Below are 22300 nucleotides of genomic sequence, written 5' to 3' on the forward strand. Positions count from 1 at the left end.
AACATACAAGGCATTCGGAAAGTATTCAGACCCCTTTCCTCATGAATCTACACACAATACCCCACAATGACAAAGCGAAAACAGGTTTAGAAATTTGTGCAAATGTATTCAAATAAAAAAACAAAATGACCTTATTTCACTCGGGTGCATCCTGTCGGCACAGATCTGGGGAAGGGTACCAAAAAATGTCTGCAGCATTGAAGGTCTCCAAGAACACAGTGGCCTCCATCATTCTAAAATGGAAGAAGTTTGAAACCACCAAGACTCTTCCTAGAGCTGGCTGCCCGGCAAAACTGAGCAATTGGGTGAGAAGGGCCTTGGTCAGGGAGGTGACCAAGGACCCAATGGTCACTCTGATAGAGCTCCAGACTTCCTTGGATGGCGATGGGTGAACCTTCCAGAAGAACAACCATCCCTGCAGCACTCCACCAATAAGGCCTTTATGGTAGAGTGGCCAGATAGAAGCCACTGCACAGGAAAAGGCACATGACAGCCCGCTTGGAGTTTGCCAAAAGGCACCTAAAGGACTCAGACCATGAGAAAAAAGATGCTCTTATCTGATGAAACCAAGATTGAACTCTTTGGCCTGAATGCCAAGCATCACGTGTGGAGGAAACCTGGTACCATCCCTACAGTGAAGCATGGTGGTGGCAGCATGCTGTGGGGATGTTGTTCAGCGGAAGGGACTGAGAGACTAGTCATGATCGAGGGGAAAGAGGAACAGAGCAAAGTATAGAGATATCCTTGATGAAACCTGCTCCAGAGCGCTCAGCACCTCAGACTGGGGCAAAGGTTCACCTTCCAACAGGACAACGAACCTAACCCTACAGCCAAGACAACGCGGGAGTGGCTTTGGAACAAGTGGGAGTGGAGTGGCTAAAGGACAGACTTATTTTAGAATAAGGCTGTAATGTAAGAAAATGTGGGAGTAGTCAAGGGGTCTGAAAACTTTCCGAATGCACTGTATGTAAAATAGAGCCATGAAGGCAACTTTGTATTCAAATGTTTCTTGTACTGGTTGACCGGAAAGGTCTAGCGTCGTCCGGGTTAGGGAGGGTTTGGCCGGCAGGGATATCCTTGTCCCATCACGCACTAGCAACTCCTGTGGCGGGCCGGGCGCAGTGCATGCTGACACGGTCGCCAGGCACACATATGTGCGGCTGGCTTCCGGGTTAAGTGGGCATTGTGTCAAGAAGCAGTGCGGCTTGGTTGGGTCGTGTTTGGGACGATGCACGCCTCTCCCGGGTCCGTACGAGAGTTGCAGCGATGAGACGAGACAGAGAGTTTGGGTGTTTGGATACCACGAAATTGGAGAGAAAAATCTGTAAAAAATATAAAATAAGTGATTGGTTTAAGTTATTACACTATTGATGAAACAAATTTAGGTTGATGAAAACCTACATCCAGTGTCACTCTGCTGGGCGGTTACTGCATAGCAACCTAGCGGTGCCGAAAGCCTATACGCACAAAAAGTATATTTCTCTCAAATTTTGTGAACAAATGTCCCTGGATTTATAAGCCCGGAAAATGCTTTTGCGGCACAGTCGATAGCGCGCCGGACTTCCGGCTCGAAGGTCGAGGGATCGAGACCTGCTCCCTGTTGTTTCATTACAATATATTTAACTAGGGAAGTCAGTTAAGAACAAATTCTTATTTACAATGACGGCCTACCAAGAGGCAAAACGGCCTCCTGCGGGTACGGGGGCAGGAATTAAAAAGAAAAATGTAGGTCAAAACACACATCACGACAAGAGAGACACCACAACACTAGATAAAAAGAGACCTAAGGCAACAACAGCATGGCAGGAACATGACAACACAGCATGGTAGCAACACATCATGAAAACAACACGGTAGCAGCACAACATGATACAACACAAACATAATACGAACATTGTTGGGCACAGACAACAGCGAAAAGGTAGAGACAATAATAGAGACAACTCACAAAACACAAATGCATATTTTGTAAATAATGTCCTTACATTTTAAAAACAAGAAATTGGTGCGCTCTGCTTCTCTTAATATAAGGAATTTCAAAGTATTTATACTTTTACAAAATATGCATTTGTGTTTTGTGAGTCCACCAGGCCAGAGGCAGTACCATGTGTTTTACCATTTTCCTGTCCTGCTAAGCATTCAAAAGATTACTTTTGGTTGTCAGGGAAAATGTATGTAGTAAAAAGTACAGTATTTCCTTTAGTAATGTAGTGAAGTAAAAGTAGTCAAAAATATAAATAGTAAAGTACAGTTACCCAAACTTCACATTTTAGTGTCCTTTTATTGTCCCCATCACAAGGTGCACCTGTGTAATGACCATGCTGTTTAATCAGCCTCCTGTTATGCCACACCTTTTGATACTTAAGTATATTTAAAACCAAATACTTTTAGACTTTTAGTCAAGTAATATTTTACTGTCTGACTTTCATTTTCACTCTAAGGTATCTATACTTTTACTCAAATATGGCTATTGGGAACTTTTTCCACCACTGGGTATCTCTGACCAACATATCTGTATTCTCAGTCATGTGGAATCCATAGATTAGGGCCTAATGGATTGATTTAAACTGACTGATTTCCTTATATGAGCTGTAACTTAAGTAAAATCTTTGAAATTGTTGCATGTTGCGTTTATTTTTGTTCAGTATACATTTTCCGTCACACAAGACCACGTGCTAACACAGTCCAATCACTGGCCAGCAGGCTATGAGGAAGCTTGCACCCTCATACCATAGACATTAAAGAACATTTTCACCCAAAACCACCCATTCCTTTAATTTACAGTGTGAAATAACACATATGTGAGAGAAATTTTGGCATTGTAATAAGGTTGGTAGCAACATAGAAAATCGTTGTGGAAATCTGTTGCAGCTCAAGTCGACGACAAAGTTCACAATATAATGCTTGCTCTATAGGCTGGCTACACACAATAATACCAAAGACAATATCACCATGTAAAGTATATATTTAGCTGCTTAAACTAACTACACTATCAATTTAGGAGTCTAGTCTCACCATGTTCAAACTGCAGATCGATGAGCCTCACTGAGTGGAGTCTGACATTCGCAAGGGCAGATATACTTTTGAGATGGGGAAACGTTGTCCATAATAAGGCAATGGGCCACGAGGTGCATGCTGGGCTATTATTATAGGACAAGAAGAGCTCTCCTTCAAGGGGTGAATGGGAGTCAATTGGGCGCTAGCTCGAAAAGTCAACATTAGCATGAATTTCGTCAACAAGATGTACAGAATTACAAATGTATTCCATGATATGAGCTATTTAACTTGCGATATGTGATACTGTATAGCTTTGGAATTGTGACATTAAGTACTGTCGAGGAAAATAACCGTTTCTCGACTCATACCCTGACACAGAGAAGAGATTGTGAAACGATTATTTTAGCAACCGTTTGACGCTGCATAACAACGTGAACGAGATTTGTAGACAGTCTGCTGGGTGGGGCGTTAAACGTTCCTCAATTCATTACCCAATGAGATTCCATCTCCTTTCTCTGGGCCCATTCACCAATATGGCACGCTTGAAATTCAAATTCTTTCGGCTTTATGAGCTACCAGGAGTTTTCCATATGAATACTTAGATGTCGGCAGCGCTATCGCTATCGATTGGTTTCAATGTCTGCAATCAAAGCATAATGTAATAATGATTACATTACGCGCAAAAAAACTATCACGTTATGCGTTCAGTATATTTATTGGCTATTTATTACATGATAAATACAAAGGTTAGGTTACATTAGCAGCGATTACATTATTGGCAGTTAGTTAATACATTATCAGTTGCTACAAACTTATTACACTTTTCACATGCACTTTAACAATTCAACAGCACATGATCCAGCTACACTTGCATTGTTCTGACACTTATGTCCACTAGGGGTCAACACATTGTGTATTTTTTCTCTGGCTGCTTGCTCGTGTTCTGCAGCAGGATCCCCACCGAAGAGGTGTGATTCTACTGTCGCAGTTTAGACAAGTGAAACTGTTTGAAAAGATTGGCACAAACCCGTTTAATTTCAGAATGTATACTACGTCAATGGGCATAAATTAGACAGTGCACTTACATGTCTTTTATTGTAAAATGTGGGCCGTAATTTCCTTTTTCAGGGCATTAAGCCAAAATACATTATATAAACAAGAATATAAAACAAACTGCAATTGTGGAACATAAAGATTACATATTTAGCTGAACATTTAAATATGAAGTTTCTATAAATAACTCGTCCTTTGAACCATTTCTGACACTGGTTAGACATTTTCTATAAAAATGCAGCACAATAAACGTTAATGAAATCCTTATTGATGAAACTGCCAAGTTCGTTTGGGATAATACAAAAACCAAGTCACTGCAAAAAAACAACAACACAATTTTCCCCCTTAGACATCATTGCACACACACAACAGAACCAAATTGAGGAATTCCTCTATATTACCTCCAGCTGTTATAACCGGATATTGAACTACTGGTAAGCACCATGACATTTCACAGCCAGTAACTCAGGTTAAGGTAATATTTGTATTTGCTAATGGCTGAAGCTAACTGTAAGTTAGTGGCACAGCTCAATATGTAGCCTAATTATGCATACTGGTTTGGCAAAGTAGACTACTACTAAAGAACATACTGACAAATACAATGCAGTATTATAGGGTGGCAGGGTAGCCTAGTGGTTAGGGCTGGTTGGACTAATAACTGGAAGGTTGCAAGTTCAAATCCCCGAGCTGACATGGTACAAATCTGTCGTTCTGCCCCTGAACAGGCAGTTATCCCACTGTTCCTAAGCCGTCATTGAAAATAAGAATTTGTCCTTAACTGACTTGCCTAGTTAAATAAAGGTAGATGTACTTTTGTGATATTGAAGGATGTGAGAATGTGTTCAACATTAACCCACAACTTACCAATGAAATGGATTTCTTCACAGAAGACATTTCCCCTCAGGTTAAGAGTTTTTTTTCAGATTTAAAAACAGTCCTCTATCTTCCCTTCAATAGATGCCTGAGGCATGTAATGGTATTCCAAAATTCCAACTGTTTGAGTCAATCCTACCCACTAATGAATTAATTGGACATCAATCTGAACTGCTTTGCTATTAGCAATATCTTACAATATAATCTCTTAATATAGCTAGACATGATGGATATTACATTTAACATTTAAAACACCACTAATTAAAAAAGTAGGCTAGTCTCTCATTCAGCCTTTCATTCTTTTGTATAAAAACAGCACATTTCAGTCATTAAACCATGTGATCAACTGGACAGAGTAAACACTACATTTCAACATCTTGTTCTCTTAATAATGTAATAATTTCCTCAAAGTTCTGGTGATCAAGACTCTACCAGTATTTCCATGATGTGCTCCAGCTCATTCAGGTCCCTGAAGCTCTGGTTGAGGGAGAAGGGAGAGGGCGAAGTGGATGGAACGGAGGACAGAGAGGGTAAATACTTAAGCAGCTCGTCACTGGCTGCAGCAGAGAGAGCTCGGACCCCCATCTCCCTGTCAAACACAGACGTGTCAATGTCATGGAAAAGTTCATCCAGTTTCACATCATGCAGGTAGCTGGAATGCATGACCTCCTCCACACTACCAAAAGCCATCCCCTCTGAGGTTCTAGAACCCCCAGGGCGCCACTCAGAACTCCAGTGCCATGTGGGGGCCTGTCTGGACCCCACGTCTCCAGGTAGGTTCTCAATGGACATGAAAGGTGTCCTCTGAGGTGCCTGAGGCCCTGGCCCTCCATCAACGGCCAAGTCTAGTTCTTTCAGGATGGAGGAGACTGCAGCTGACAGGGAGAAGTCACTCTCCGAGGACATCCAGACCTCCTCCATGTCCTCGACACTGTTTACAACACCCAGACCAGACTCCCGTTGGGTGCAGGGGTTAGATGGGACCATGGGTGGCACAGGTCCTGTCAGGTTAACTAGCCCAGATGGAGGCTTGTTTTCTATGTGTATCTGCCGCAGGGTGTTGGCTATCAACACCGAGCGGCGCAAACTAGGCTCTACCAGTGCCTTCCCGCGGTGGTACTTGTCGAGGGAGATGCCCAGCACTGACTGCCGCTGGCTCTCCCAAGTGGCGCTACGCATGCACCCCACGACATCATCATGGAGTTTGCGCTTCTGTCCCTTGGATATCATCATCCTCCTCGACCAAACGTTGTTACTGTTAGCTAGAGGGAGAACACAAAACTTGGTAAGAATCTTTAAAGATCACATCACGTTACATGTTGAGTTGACTGCAGTTGTGGGATAATAATTAGCTAGTAATATAGCTATGTCCTGGTGATAATTAGCGAGTAAATAAATGCCTCGACAGTTAACGTTAGTACAGTAGCTAACGTTGGTTAGCTAGGTAGCTAGCAATAGCTTTCTCTCCACTTCCTAACGTTACTTTGTCGAAATTTGACAAAACTACAAACCTGTCGTGCGCAACTGTTCTTCTGGCTCCAGGTATCTTTTCAATATACAAATGTAAAGAATGCTGTTAGCTCCAAATATATTTGTTTGCCGAGCTCGCCAACTCCGTACAAAATCCACCGGCAAACTAAAATGTAAACTTGTTCCCGCCCGAGATTTAAGTTTCACCAGAGAGGAAAAGGCGAAGCGAGAGGTTTGACTCTCGCCAAAATCAAGTCAAGGAGAGAAGTGAACAATTCTTCATTAGTTCTCAATTTTCTCGAAATCTAAAAGCACACCCTCGATTGAGCCAATATCGTAAGTAGTTTAACATATTATTACTCAAACCTCGTGACAAACTGAAACGTTTTCATTTTCGTCAAAATAACTTTTGCCTGTGATTTGTCGCGAGACGACCGTTAGACCCGATAATGTGTTTCTACGCATGAGTTTAGCTAGCCACGGTCGTCATGCCTTCATCTACAATGGTGCGTTCGTAAATTGCCTCCAGTGTTGCAGAGTGTACTCGTCGTAAAACTGAGTAGATAGCCAGAATTAATTTACGAACGCACCCCAAGTATGATCAGCGATTTCTATTGGAGGAGTGGTTTTAGCTTATACTGTAGTATTTTCCCTGGGTGCTGGAAATAGTGACAAGCGGCGAGTTACATGAGTGCATTACATCACTAGGGTAGCCTACATAAGAATAAAAAAATACATATTTAAGGCAAATTACTAATGCAGGTGAATCGGATAACATTTCTCAAATAATACTAAATTAAGATATAAGTAAATATAAGTTTTAAAAAAAACATGAGTTTATGATAAGCAAGCAACTTTCTTTGGGTTTACAGTAGGCTGGTCTATTTTGACAAAGCCAGCTATGGACTGTTACGAGCTACATTGCTCAACAAGTTACTGAATGCTTTGCATGCCCATGATACTGTGATATTAGACTTCGCAAGTCATTGCATGCCTACCTGTTTGTCTCTATATTGGTGTTGACAGTGGTGGGATAGTCCCAGCAGTCTCTAAGCTTTTGTTTAAAGTGTTCACAAAGGGGCTTGTGTATGTGACACTTCTAGATATCGGAAATAGTGACTCTGTATGTGAGTGTACTACTGCCTCTGCCAAGAAGACTACTTTTGAGACCTTCATGGCACAGGTCAGGTGCTAGTTCACCAAAAACCACAGTTATTGGTTCAAGCTCCAGTTCAGCTGTTCACCCTCAATAGCAACATAGTGCCAGCAAATACCTCTGATAAACATTGTCGACATGTTTTTCTAGAGAGAGTGACACAAAGACTGGCAACCCTTTATTTGAAAAGCAAGCTATAAAATGATGACATATTATATGATTCTTAGGAATATATACATCTGTAGTCTACATTTGTTGGCACAGCACACGATCAGGCTACAAGTAGGCATAGGCTATCAATAACACACAGGCCTAATTGCTGACTCACTTGGTACTCATACTGTACATTCAATATTAAATTGCTGTTAGGAAAAAATACATATTTGAACGATATAGTCTGAGGCCCACAACAACTACAAAGATGATTAACATATTACGTTTGTCCTACATTATAATATCCATTGTCAAGATAATGAAAATAATTACAAAACATTAGCAAAGGCCAAAGCTGCCATTTCTTTCAATCAAGAAAGATTGGCCTGTAGAAATAAGATCTAAGTTGCGATGTCTGATAGGCCAGCTGTGGTAACTGCTTCATGGAAACAGGGAAGGAGGAGGGCTCTGTCTAGTTAGGGTTAACTGTACTCCCCGCAAACCCCAACGGTCTTCCTGTCCCAGTCAGAGATGGACAAGCACTTGATGAAGAAGTGTCCCAGGTCATATTTGGAAATGACGCGCCCTTTCAGCATGTTCTCTGTCACTGTGTACTTCTCAGTCAAAGGGAAGTTATCTGTTGGGAATAGCAGTGCATTTATATTTAGCAGTTTAATATAAGGCACCTAATATTATTAGATATTCAGATTTTTTTTATCTCAATAGGTTAGAATGTTTAATATCAGCTGAATAAAAAGCATTAGCTGGAGCACCCCCTGAGAACATGATTTAATATACAGGTGCTGACCAATGGTGAATAAACTGTAAACTATTTTTTTTAAATAAAAAAATTGAGTGTGTGACTCTCTTTATTTATTTTAATATCAGTTGAATAACACTAATCCATCCAGTACCTACCCACTGGGCACACACTTTCAATCAACGTTTTCCCCACATCATTTCAATAAAATTACATTGAACCAATGTGGAATAGACATTGAATTTACATCTTTGCCCAGTGGGTTAGAGTGTGAGGAAGGATGATAGGCCTATCATGTCACTACTGCAATCACTTACAGTATGCGTCTATGGTAGTACAATATTACATTTCTCATGATTCAGGAAATGAGGAAGGGCGATGACTAACCGTCGATGTGAGGGGGCATGACAGCCACAAAATCCAGCCCTGACTCCTTCAGCACCATGTACATCCTATCATGGTCCTCCGTGACCGGCAGGAGCCTGGGTGGCACTTTAGACCGGTCCCATAGGAGGAAGGCTGTGAAGCAGAGAGGGGGACGATATAAGAATATGGTTTCTTTATGGTGGTTTATTGGAAGTTGGAAAGATTCTGTAACCCTGACTGTCCAAGATTCCTCTGTACCCGACATGCAGCCAACTACTTTGCGGATCCCCCCAGCCTTCATGGCGTCTAGGATGTTTCTGGTTCCTTCTGACATCATTGTTGTGGGACCTGTGGATTACAACTTTAAACATGAACATACCGACCAATATCCTGGCCTAAGCAACCCCTAGTGCAGTTAGTTACTGCAACTCACCCTGAATATTATTACAAAACACATTTTTTTTTTTTTACCTCAGAGCAGAAAACATGTTTTAATGAGACTCCTGAACACTTCCATTTTGTTTTTCACTTCAAGATTGATTTCAGCTTGTATAAAGGGAAAGGGGGATACCTAGTCAGTTGTACAACTGAATGCCTTCAACTGAAATGTGTCTTCCGCATTTAACCCAACCCCTATAACATATCTGTTATAACTTGGTTTAATTCTCACAACTGCACATATGTTTTCACTAACTTAACATTCCTATAACTTACTAATGAAAGACTGCCTAAACTTACTGAGGTCAGTCCTGGTGCCTAGAACGATGATAACAGCATCCTGACCCTGTATAGTCTTTTTCACATCTTCCATATTGAGGACATCTCCTACCACCACCCTGCAGGCTTTGTGTTCTGCAGGCAGCCTGGCAGGGTCCCTCACCAGCACTGTCACATTGTAACCTGTGGGCAATGGTGAACAAAGAAGCATTGTGAATTTATTGAGTCATCTTATCATCTACCAATGATCCATAGGTATTTCAGTCTGATTGGAATATGAAGATTTACATTTACATTTAAGTCATTTAGCAGACGCTCTTATCCAGAGCGACTTACAAATTGGTGCATTCACCTTATGACATCCAGTGGAACCGCCACTTTACAATAGTGCATCTAAATATTTTAAGGGGGGGAAGGATTACTTTATCCTATCCGAGGTATTCCTTAAAGAGGTGGGGTTTCAGGTGTCTCCGGAAGGTGGTGATTGACTCCGCTGTCCTGGCGTCGTGAGGGAGTGTGTTCCACCATTGGGGAGCCAGAGCAGCGAACAGTTTTGACTGGGCTGAGCGGGAACTGTACTTCCTCAGTGGTAGGGAGGCGAGCAGGCCAGAGGTGGATGAACGCAGTGCCCTTGTTTGGGTGTAGGGCCTGATCAGAGCCTGGAGGTACTGAGGTGCCGTTCCCCTCACAGCTCCGTAGGCAAGCACCATGGTCTTGTAGCGGATGCGAGCTTCAACTGGAAGCCAGTGGAGAGAGCGGAGGAGCGGGGTGACGTGAGAGAACTTGGGAAGGTTGAACACCAGACGGGCTGCGGCATTCTAGATGAGTGGAATATGTAATTGGTTCATTTTTGACGAATCGATCTCAATTCTAGAGCACGCCCATGGATCGAATTGATGAGGCCATCCCAGTGTTATGGATAAGCACGATAAGCAAGACAGTGGACTTTATCACGTATCTGCCACGCACTCCAATGCACTCATAGCAATCACGAGTCAGCAGAACACTATAACGACTTGCACTTTTGTAAGTCGTTTTTTGTCTCGTGATATCAGAGCAAGGAAACGAAAACGCTTGTGAATCAAACAAGTCAAATTATATCTGCATATTTTAGCACGTTAGCCACATGTGATTGAGTGTGCATTTTATAAATAGCATTGACAACTGGGTTACATTTTTGGGCTATTAATTTGAAACTATGTAATTAATAGCATAGATCAGATTGGAATATAATATAAAATAACAGCACAATATATAATACCTGTTTTAGCCCAGATGACCATTGATACTTCCAATTACACTAGCATAGCATATGTTAATGACAGATGTCTACTGTCCTATAGCATTGCATAGAAAACGTTCAGCATAGTTTAGAAACATGGCAAAACACTCCGATCACCTTTGGGCCAGTCTACACAGCAAATGCTATATGAGGGATTGTGTAAATAACATATCACTAACCTATCATCTCCTACAACCATTTGTAAATCATGTCATTTCGAAACGTTGCCTACCCGCTGCAACAGCCAGTGGTAAGGTCACCAGTCCGGTCATTCCCGTGGCCCCAAATATTGCAACATTCTTGATCGATTCTGACATAATAACAGATTGAGAAAATATCACTGGTCACAGAAGAATGTTACAATTTCTTGCTTCGTTGATCGTGTGCAACAATATCCGAAAACACACATGCAGAATGAACCTCTTTGACACTTTGGAAACGCTCCTTTTTAGATAATCAAAAAAGGCTCACTTCCGCAATAGATCCTCCCAGCCCCATCAATTAAAGGAAAACGCACACAGTCACAACAGGGTTACATTGTGCAGAAGTCCTGTTTTTTGTGTGAATTTCAAAACTTTATTGTCAGTTGATCTTTCCAGATCAACCATAGCGCACGGTTGATTTTCATGGCAAGATATATTCCTTTTATAGAATTTTAAGTCACGTATTCTGTTTTTGTTCTCTGTCTGGAGATCCAAAGTTCTGAAAGGTTGGCATTTCCCAAAATATGTCAAGAGTGTCACGGCCTGATCTGTTCACCTGTCCCTGTGATTGTCTCCACCCCCTACAGGTGTCCCCCCACTGTATTTGTCCCTGTGTTTCCTGTCTCTCTGTGCCAGTTTGTCTTGTATGTTTTCAAGACAATCAGCGGGTTTTCCATTCGCGTGCTTTTTGCCTTACTCCTTTTTCCAGGCCTCTTGGTTTTGACCCTTGCCTGTTTCTGGACTTTGTACCTGCCTGCCTGACCATTCTGCCTGCCTTGACCACGACGAGCCTGTCTGCCACTCTGTACCTCCTGGACTCTCATCTGGTTTTGACCTTTTTGCCTCTCCACGACCATTCTCTTGCCTACTCCTTTTGGATTAATAAACATTGTAAGGCTCCAACCATCTGCCTCCTGTGTCTGTATTTGGGTCTCGCCTTGTGTCCTGACAAGGAGACCAAATTGCAGGCCTACTCCTAGTTACCTCTTGCCAAATCACCTTCATTGCACTTCAACCAACCCCACCTCGCGACATCCATCCGGTTAAGGCACCAATGTGACTGACAGGGATTTCGAACTGCCTCCTGTGTTCCACATTGTGAGCTTCAAGAATGTGGTAGCCCACTGACCTAAGTCCTGCAGGAATTAGTGTGGGGAGGTGCTATTGTAACGGAGTTAAGAACATGCCAGTAAACTCACGCCACATCTAGCTTGAGATGTCACCGGTGAAGCTATCCAAATGGTACCTTTTGTTTGGCTCATGTGTGTTGTGAAGCAGAGGATCACTGGTTCGCGTCTGATATGGGGACAGGGACAGTGGAGAAAGCTAAACTGTTAGCAGCACACTCTTTTGTCTTTTTCACTATCACACATCTTCAGGTCTCTGGCAAGGTTGTGAATGTGGTTCACATAGTCTTCTCTCGTCAGACTCATTGCGATACAGTTGCCGGGGGAAGAGACGGTTCAGAGAACCACCTCTGTTACATAACATAGGCCCACTTTTCCTTGATAGATACATTCCCATAAAATTGTCCCTGTATGAAAGGCTCTTCATTATGGGACATTCATGTAATTTATAGATGAGGAGAGAACAATTACTGAAGGTTGAAGTAGATTCATTTTTATGTCACTTCAGGTACAAATAATTTATTTAGTTATCCATAGATGTATCCATAGGTGGGTGTGTTTAAAAAAATATATATATATTGTTTTTTAATTCAGAATTTCATGGGGTGCTGCAGCACCCTTAGCCCTCCTACTAACCTGCAGCTATGTAGTTAACTGTTAATCATCTGTTTACAGACCAGAAATACAATGAGTTTATGTGAATACACTTTTAATAATATGCCTACTTGCCAATAATTCCACCTCCCAAGTGGCGAAGTGGTCTAAGGTACTGCATCTTGTGCAAGAGGAGTCACTACAGTCCCTGGTTTCGAGTACAGGCTGTATCACATCCGCCTGTATCACATCCGCCAAATAATAATTTGTTCTTAACTGACTTGCCTAGTTAAATCAAAATAAACTAATAATAAATAAATAAATAAATAAAACAATTACACCACAAAAAAATCCCGGTATGACATAAACTACCTTCCAATAGTCGCAAACTATATGTTCTCAAATGAAATATGTTCACGGGTAATGGAAGGGGGCATCTAACACATTCAAACAATTTCATATAGATAGGAAAATAATTATAATGCATCTCTATTTCTAAGGAAAATAATCCTAGGTCATCTCTATTTCTATCTGTAATCCCTTGGAACCATTTATAACGGGTAAAATCCCCCCTCTCTGTCTCTGTCTCTTTCTCTCTCTCAATTCAATTTCAATTCAAGGACTTTATTGGCATGGGAAACGTGTTAACATTGGCAAAGCAAGTGAAGTAGATAATACTTCTCTCTCTCTTTCTCTCTTTCGCTATACGGAGGTGAGTTCCTTCGCCGCACTAATGCCGAATTCTCTCTAGCAGTATCACGGGTATAGCGAGAGGGAGTGCGAGCGCGTAGGCTATCAAGTGGACAGGATATCGGAGCCCACCGGCTTGGATTATTTGATCAAGCATTTTTGCCTGGTTGCAAGACACCTTTCATGGCAGTCTCGTGGTCCCACTAGCCACAGCAGTGCATTTACATGTATTACCGCATTAAATGGCTTTATTAGCCAGATCTTTATACTGATCCCACAGTCCGCTGTATATATATATATATTTGTATAGGCTACTTGACTACTATGCCAGCGAAGAAACACCGCGTCGCGAGGCTCTGTTCATAATTTGCTCACTGGTTCATTGATACAGGCACCTCATCGACTGATTTCACGTCTATTTCGGTGAAAAACAAACTCATACCTGGAATTGGGGTTAAGGTAAGGTCGTTGTAGCGAATGCTGCATGTCTATATATATATATATATATATATATAAATAACATTTCCAATATAATTGAGCATGAACAATTCGAGGTGCCTGTTTTCGTGGGAGATGCAGCAACACCGGCCTGCATTGGCAAAGGCTACTGCAGTGATTCTATAGGGCCGTATTTTATGCCGTTTCATTTTTTTTGGCTGGATATTAGGCATGTGGTTTTGTTTAGATCGCAGTTTGCCATACATACTAGTTAGGCTACTATTTGTGCATAGGCTTTGAATAGCAAATATGGACGGGTTAGGATAGGCGTTATACAACGTTTAATTATTTAGAATTGGTCCGCGCATGTTCCTGATCATTAAACGCACATAAATGTATTACATTTGCATGACACCTTTAGAACATTAATTGCATCTCACAATGAAGCCATATTCTTGAAAGCAGTAGCCTAAGGGAGCACCAAATAACATGCTTGTACATATAGTAGTCTATAGCCATACGGAGCCTACACTACGTTATTGGACCGCAACTACATTAAAAGTAGTTCAAATGTAAAAGCTATTTGATCCAGCAGCAGATTAGCCATATGACAATTATAGCATAGACGATGTCATCTTAATGTAGCCACTTTCTTGCTTAAAAAAGTGTTAATCCAAAGAAACGCACCATGCACTTGATATGGGATGGTGCAGGGGACGGTGATCATAGCCTACGTTCGGAATGGACCAACGAGACGGCGGTGGTAGGGATGCAAGTCGTATGTATCATTTTAAGGTTAAAAACGATTACACAATAGGGAGTTAAGCAGCCCGACAACATTTGTACCTTTCCACGCATATTCCATAACAAAATATCTGTCATTAATATTCTCTTTTGCCCTGCCTTCTTACACATAGGCATGCACAGACAATTGCGTCGACACTGTAGTAGCCCACCTCAACATCACCATGGATAGTCACCACCAGGCACTATTATTGATAGCCTAATCATGCAGCTTTGAAATTAGAAATATTTATCTAATGTGCTGAGCGTTTGTGTGGATCATTCCTAAATTCTGTTCACTGAACTATATATATTTTTTGTCGACCGTAGGGCTGGGCGTAGCCTGTTCTACGGATGTCAGTGTTGTCACAGTTGGTCACACACAGATGTTTAAATTGTGACTTGACTAGAGCGATCAGTTGCAACACAGTCAGTGGCGTACTGTGACGTCACGCTACTACCGGCTGTCCATTACGCAAAAATGTCCAATTCAGACACTTCAGCAAAATTTGTGTGCAAAGACAAAAGGGATGTCAATAACTAATTTATTCTGAAAGCAAAAGAGAATTTATGGTTTAACATTAGCATATTTTGACATCCAGTCTTATAGGCCAATGTTGACTTTGAAAATAATAATAATAATAATAAGTTAATTAAAACTTCTTCGGGATAGGGGGCAGCATTTTACATTTACACATTTACATTTAAGTCATTTAGCAGACGCTCTTATCCAGAGCGACTTACAAATTGGTGCATTCACCTTATGACATCCAGTGGAACAGCCACTTTACAATAGTGCATCTAAATCTTTTAAGGGGGGGGGGGGTGAGAAGGATTACTTTATCCTATCCTAGGTATTCCTTAAAGAGGTGGGGTTTCAGGTGTCTCCGGAAGGTGGTGATTGACTCCGCTGTCCTGGCGTCGTGAGGGAGTGTGTTCCACCATTGGGGAGCCAGAGCAGCGAACAGTTTTGACTGGGCTGAGCGGGAACTGTACTTCCTCAGTGGTAGGGAGGCGAGCAGGCCAGAGGTGGATGAACGCAGTGCCATTGTTTGGGTGTAGGGCCTGATCAGAGCCTGGAGGTACTGAGGTGCCGTTCCCCTCACAGCTCCGTAGGCAAGCACCATGGTCTTGTAGCGGATGCAAGCTTCAACTGGAAGCCAGTGGAGAGAGCGGAGGAGCGGGGTGACGTGAGAGAACTTGGGAAGGTTGAACACCAGACGGGCTGCGGCGTTCTGGATGAGTTGTAGGGGTTTAATGGCACAGGCAGGGAGCCCAGCCAACAGCGAGTTGCAGTAATCCAGACGGGAGATGACAAGTGCCTGGATTAGGACCTGCGCCGCTTCCTGTGTGAGGCAGGGTCGTACTCTGCGGATGTTGTAGAGCATGAACCTACAGGAATGGGCCACCGCCTTGATGTTAGTTGAGAACGACAGGGTGTTGTCCAGGATCACGCCAAGGTTCTTAGCGCTCTGGGAGGAGGACACAATGGAGTTGTCAACCGTGATGGCGAGATCATGGAACGGGCAGTCCTTCCCGGGAGGAAGAGCAGCTCCGTCTTGCCGAGGTTCAGCTTGAGGTGGTGATCCGTCATCCACACTGATATGTCTGCCAGACATGCAGAGATGCGATTCGCCACCTGGTCATCAGAAGGGGGAAAGGAGAAGATTAATTGTGTGTCGTCTGCATAGCAATGATAGGAGAGACCATGTGAGGTTATGACAGAGCCAAGTGACTTGGTGTATAGCGAGAATAGGAGAGGGCCTAGAACAGAGCCCTGGGGGACACCAGTGGTGAGAGCGCGTGGTGAGGAGACAGATTCTCGCCACGCCACCTGGTAGGAGCGACCTGTCAGATAGGACGCAATCCAAGCGTGGGCCGCGCCGGAGATGCCCAACTCGGAGAGGGTGGAGAGGAGGATCTGATGGTTCACAGTATCGAAGGCAGCCGATAGGTCTAGAAGGATGAGAGCAGAGGAGAGAGAGTTAGCTTTAGCAGTGCGGAGCGCCTCCGTGATACAGAGAAGAGCAGTCTCAGTTGAATGACTAGTCTTGAAACCTGACTGATTTGGATCAAGAAGGTCATTCTGAGAGAGATAGCGGGAGAGCTGGCCAAGGACGGCACGTTCAAGAGTTTTGGAGAGAAAAGAAAGAAGGGATACTGGTCTGTAGTTGTTGACATCGGAGGGATCGAGTGTAGGTTTTTTCAGAAGGGGTGCAACTCTCGCTCTCTTGAAGACGGAAGGGACGTAGCCAGCGGTCAGGGATGAGTTGATGAGCGAGGTGAGGTAAGGGAGAAGGTCTCCGGAAATGGTCTGGAGAAGAGAGGAGGGGATAGGGTCGAGCGGGCAGGTTGTTGGGCGGCCGGCCGTCACAAGACTCGAGATTTCATCTGGAGAGAGAGGGGAGAAAGAGGTCAGAGCACAGGGTAGGGCAGTGTGAGCAGAACCAGCGGTGTCGTTTGACTTAGCAAACGAGGATCGGATGTCGTCGACCTTCTTTTCAAAATGGTTGACGAAGTCATCTGCAGAGAGGGAGGAGGGGGAGGGGAGGAGGATTCAGGAGGGAGGAGAAGGTGGCAAAGAGCTTCCTAGGGTTAGAGGCAGATTTTCACTTTTGGATAAATAGCGTGCCCAAATTCAACTTCCTGCTACTCATCCTCAGAATATAAGATATGCATATTATTAGTGGATTTGGATAGAAAACACTCTGAAGTTTCTAAAACTGTTTGAATCATGTCTGTGAGTATAACAGAACTTATGTAGCAGGCAAAACCCAGAGGACAAACCATTCATATTTTGTTTTTGAGGTCACTGTCTATTCAATGAGCTTTCATTGGGAAACCAGATTTCTAAGAGACTTGTTTGCAGTTCCTACCGCTCCCACTGGATGTCACCAGTCTTTAGAAATTGGTTGAGGTTATTCCTTTGTGTAATGAAGAAGTACGGCCATCTTGAACAAGTGTCAGGTCATGTGTACTGTTTGATAGTTGTGCAAGACCAGAAAGCATGCTTGAGTGTGTTGTCTTCCTGTATTGAACACAGATCATCCAGTCTTCAATTTGATCGATTATTTAATCGAACAAAAGGACCATTTGTGATGTTTATGGGACACATTGGAGTGCCAACAAAAGAAGCTCGTCAAAGGTAAGGCATGATTTATATTTTATTTCTGCGTCTGCAGAGTTGAAATATGCTACTCTCTCATTGTTTACTGTTGTGCTATCATCAAATAATAGAATCTTATGCTTTTGCCGAAAAACATTTTTGAAATCTGACATGTTGGCTGGATTCACAACGAGTGTAGCTTTAATTTGTTATCTTACATGTGTGATTTAATAAAAGTTAGATTTTTATAGTATTTTATTTGAATTTGGCGCTCTGTATTTTCCCTGGCTATTGGCGTCCCGCATATCCCAGAGAGGTTTTTAACAAGGCCTAGTAGGCCTATGCTTGCCATCCAAACTGACACTACTGAAAGGCTACATTTCCCTGTGGTGAGACAGTGATACATGCCATTGATATAGCCAATACTTCTGGAAATGTGATGCAGTATAACATCTGATAGGCTAAAGTGAAGTTGTTTGAGATAAAGGGCTTATGGAACTGGTGTTTTGTTTTTTGTGTGTTCTGGGTCTTCTGTCCCTTGAACACAGTAGATAACTTATTGTCTTTACATTTAAACACAATAAAAGGCCTGGCTCTCTACTAATACTACAGAAGTGTGCCTTCAGAAAATTACCTAGCCATATAGCCAATACTCCCAGTGTTCTCCATTTTACGACAATTGACCGCAATATCGTGTGGAAAGTAAAGGTCAAAGTAAAAAAAAATGTCCTCTGATACACAAAGCTGTGTAAAAGATTGATGACAAGCAGAATGAAAAAGCAGGGGGAACCAGTAAGACCAGTCCCCAGCCTGAGGGGGACAGAATTAAAGGTCCTCAATTCTGTGGCGTGGCATCTGTCTATCCTCATGTAACAGTATAACTTTAGTCCGTCCCCTCACCGGGCTCCTCTGCACACATCAACAATAGTCACCCACGAAGCATCGTTACCCATCGCTCCACAAAAGCCGCGGCCCTTGCAGAGCAAGGGGAACCACTACTTCAAGGTCTCAAAGCGAGTGACGTCACCGATTGAAACACTATTAGCGCGCACCACCGCTAACTAGCTAGCCATTTAACAACCGTTACACTCACCCCCCCTTTTGACCTCCTCCTTTTCCGCAGCAACCAGTGATCCGGGTCACGTCACCAATGTAACAGTATAACTTTAGTCCGTCCCCTCGCCCCTACCCGGGCTCGAACCAGGGACCCTCTGCACACATCAACAACAGTCACCCTCACGAAGCATCATTACCCATCGCTCCACAAAAGCTGCGCACTGCCGCTAACTAGCTAGCCATTTCACATCGGTTACACTCACAGGAACTTCTCCCTCTCTTCTCCTCTTCTATCCTCTCCTTTCCATAGTGGCTTAGTTTCTTTAGCTCACTTATACTCCTCACACAGTGAAGAGAGCTTGGGGTCAGGGTGTCACTCGCATATCTATTCCTGGAGCTGAAATTATTGACAACAAAACCGACCTCCTTCACTTTGATGATTGTCAAGATGTGTTCATTTGACCGTGTACTGGAGGGGGATTTTCAGGAAGAGAAATATGTTCACAATATTTAGCAACACTACTATGATACATTTAGGTTTTAAAATGTTCTGTATCTTTTACAGTATCAATGTTTGCAAAGAGGACACAAATGTAATCAAGACCAATGACCAAGGATATAATAAACCCAATCAGATTTAATGCAGCAGAAAGAGATCCCTAAAATAATCTTAATCTTAAATAAAGGGCAGTTTGTGACATTTCTGCAATGGTTTTCATAGCTCCTCAAAGGACCTCTGCTTCTCTCTGACAGGAAGTAGGAAGTGAGAAGGTCACAGACAGAGCGCTACTGGAGCACCTGGCTTGTTGCCTGTGAATTCTCTGGTGATGAGATTGAGGTGTTGGGTGTTGTGAATTACTGTCCCATGAGCCCTCCTTTCCAGAAGCATGTTTGGGGCAGTGGGAAAATGGGATGGGTGGGGGGATACAGCCTGAGTCTTACGACATGCCGGCTGGCTGGAGATTTATAGTTGTAGCCGGGTGACATGGTGTAGCCAAAGAGCAATAATAACGTTGAGTGCTTTGGAGGAGAATGCTGAACAAGAGCCAGAAAGAAACTGGCGAAAACAAAGATGGCCGATCTGAATTGTGCCTATGTCACTATAGAATATTGCAGTATCTACAATTGATTTGCGCTACAAAGGGATGAGGCGGTCTGTAAAGAACAGAAGCAGCAGAACACAGCGACACAGAAAATGATCAGGGCCAGACTAACCCACTAAGAGAATCCTGAATGTATGTTCAGACTTCTGAGGTCTGAATTGTGGCCACAGCAGGGCTTCTCCTGCCCTGTACTATGCACAAGCTGTAGCAAGAAACAGTAAGGACTCAGTGTTTACTAAAGTTCAGTGGTTGTAGCATGGTGATTGTGTTGTCAAAGGTGCAGTCGACTGTCTCTGACCTTTTCCCAGCACCAGAGGGATCAAAGGGCTTAGGCATGTTGCCGAGTCGTGTCTCTTGTGGAGGTGTCATGGACATGTATGGAACCCTGTGTCGTCCCTTGTTTGCCAGAATCTGTTATTGCTTCATTTTAGTCTGATCGCCATTGGATTCTCTGTTGAGGTCTAGCCTGATCACCACGCTAGCTGTTACCCAGCTAGATGTAGGCTATGTAGGCTGCTGTTGTTAATGGTAGAAACAGTCATGCACCCCGGATAGATGAGATTCGTCAGTGAACTGTCCCGATAGCAGCAGAAGCATATGTGGGCTGGATTATTGCTGGAGAGCAACAGTGTTTTTGTTTCCATGCGGAGCGTCTTGGATATGTGAGAGGGTCCTCTGGTACGCTGAGACACTGACAGGTGTGTTTGTTTACCAGGAAGAACCACATCACGTCAGTTAGTGGGATCCTTAAGCTAAAAGAGTGTCTTATTAGAGGGACCCCAGGTGGTGGGTCTAGGAAAGGCCTGCCGGAGCGACCTCGGTCTAGCAACAGCTCAGGCCAATACATTTGACATATATTACAGTGTGACAGTTTGGATGGAGCCTTAATGCATTGGCGACCATTGTGGCTGTATGGTGGCCTTCTGTCAGTGTGACATCCTTCACCGTACAGTACATGACCATGGAATTATAATGTGCGTGCGGTCCCTTGAAAAGGAAGTGGGTAGTGTGTTAATTTTTGTGACATGTGGGGTCTTTCTGTATAAAGGTGATGTTGTTCAGTAAGTATGTGACATACAGTACCACCCGTTTCGTGGCTCAAGGGGCTAGTAGTGTCTGGTAGTATGTGATTTTAGGACACACCAGCTTTTGAGCTGTCATGGAGATGTAATTGCTGACGCCTCCAAGTGCAGTCTCTGGAGCTGCTGTAGGGACGCACGCACGCATGCATGCACGCACACCTGTGGTGTGATTGTTACAGTAGCTTTCTCTAAATATGAATTTCACTGAGCATTGCATTGATCCTTTGACCCAATCTGAAACAGATTAAGATCATGTTGAACAATGTGTAAGTATGATCTCAGTATTTTTTTAAACCTTTATTTAACTAGGCAAGTCAGTTAAGAATTAAGAACAAATTCTTATTTTCAATTACAGCCTAGGAACAGTGGGTTAACTGCCTTGTTCTGGGGCAGAACGACAGATTTTGACCTTGTCAGCTCGGGGATTCGATCTTGCAACATTTCCGCTACTCGTCCAATGCTCTTAACCACTAGGCTACCTGCCTACCACAGTATGATCTCAGTATGATACGTATTTACTGTACATTTCCAATTGTTTCCTGAAATATTATAATTTTCATTTATTGATGACCTCATTTCTGGAATTGAGAATACTCTCCTGATTGGTGTGCTGCGTTCATATTTTTCAGAATGTCTCTATGTTGGGCTCATAATTCTATAGACGCTGATAGTGGAGGTCCCTCTGGTGACATATACATGTCTGTGAGGCTTTTTTGACATTTTCTTTTGTATGTCTCATATGGCTGCTTAGATGTCTAATATTTACTGCAATTTCTTTCTGACTCAACCTTTATTTATTTTTAAAAATCTATTTATTTATTTTTTTACCCCCTTTTCCTCCCCAATTTCGTAGTATCCAATTGTTAGTAGTTACTGTCTTGTCTCATCGCTACAACTCCCGTACGTGCTCGGGAGAGACGAAGGTCGAGAGTCAGGCGTCCTCCGAAACACAACCCAACCCAGCCGCACCAATATGTCGGAGGAAACACTGTACACCTAGCGACCTGATCAGCATGCACTGCGCCCGGCCCGCCAAAGGAGTCGCTAGTGCGCGATGAGACAAGGATATCCCTACCTGCCAAACCCTCCCTAACCCGGACGAAGCTAGACCAATTGTGTGTCGCCCTATAACTTTTATTTCTTGATGTACACAGCCATTCACAACCATCTAATACAACAACACTTGCGATATATATCTTTATAGAGAGAGAGAGAGAGAGAGAGAGAGAGAGAGAGGTTGTTCCCTCTCTCTCTGTGTGTCTTGAGCTCTCACTAACAAACTTGCAACATT

The 22300-nt window shown here is 43.1% G+C and overlaps 3 protein-coding genes and 1 long non-coding RNA gene across 9 annotated transcripts in view; 1 reads left to right on the plus strand and 3 right to left on the minus strand.

The window, feature by feature from the left end:
• Positions 1-14: 14 nt before the first annotated feature.
• On the minus strand, positions 15-3106 carry LOC127931734 (uncharacterized). Its single transcript, XR_008142772.1, has 2 exons — positions 3016-3106; positions 15-1322 (listed from the first exon to the last, which is right to left on the minus strand). It is a non-coding gene; the product is annotated as an uncharacterized LOC127931734 (long non-coding RNA).
• Positions 3107-4075: 969 nt separating this feature from the next.
• sertad3 (SERTA domain containing 3) lies at positions 4076-6857 on the minus strand. The gene is made up of 2 exons (XM_035772561.2): positions 6435-6857; positions 4076-6185 (listed from the first exon to the last, which is right to left on the minus strand). The coding sequence occupies exon 2, from the start codon at positions 6154-6156 to the stop codon at positions 5344-5346; it is 813 nt and encodes a 270-aa protein (XP_035628454.1). The 5' UTR covers positions 6157-6185; positions 6435-6857; the 3' UTR covers positions 4076-5343.
• An 857-nt stretch (positions 6858-7714) lies between these two features.
• LOC118385438 (flavin reductase (NADPH)-like) lies at positions 7715-11295 on the minus strand. Its single transcript, XM_035772573.2, has 5 exons — positions 11060-11295; positions 9567-9728; positions 9087-9176; positions 8850-8981; positions 7715-8339 (listed from the first exon to the last, which is right to left on the minus strand). Exons 1-5 carry the CDS (start codon positions 11142-11144, stop codon positions 8185-8187), a joined length of 624 nt encoding a protein of 207 aa, XP_035628466.1. The 5' UTR covers positions 11145-11295; the 3' UTR covers positions 7715-8184.
• A 6408-nt stretch (positions 11296-17703) lies between these two features.
• The window catches only part of LOC118385444 (spectrin beta chain, non-erythrocytic 4-like), a 64139-nt gene continuing 59542 nt past the window's right edge, over positions 17704-22300 (plus strand). For all 6 annotated transcript variants that reach the window (XR_008142797.1, XM_052525261.1, XM_052525272.1 and 3 more), the window contains exon 1: positions 17704-17807. The gene's annotated coding sequence lies outside the window, so the exon portion shown is untranslated. The remainder of the gene's footprint in view (positions 17808-22300) is intronic.

This window comes from Oncorhynchus keta, chromosome 1 (genome assembly GCF_023373465.1).
Source record: "Oncorhynchus keta strain PuntledgeMale-10-30-2019 chromosome 1, Oket_V2, whole genome shotgun sequence".
Taxonomy (NCBI): Eukaryota; Metazoa; Chordata; class Actinopteri; order Salmoniformes; family Salmonidae; genus Oncorhynchus; species Oncorhynchus keta.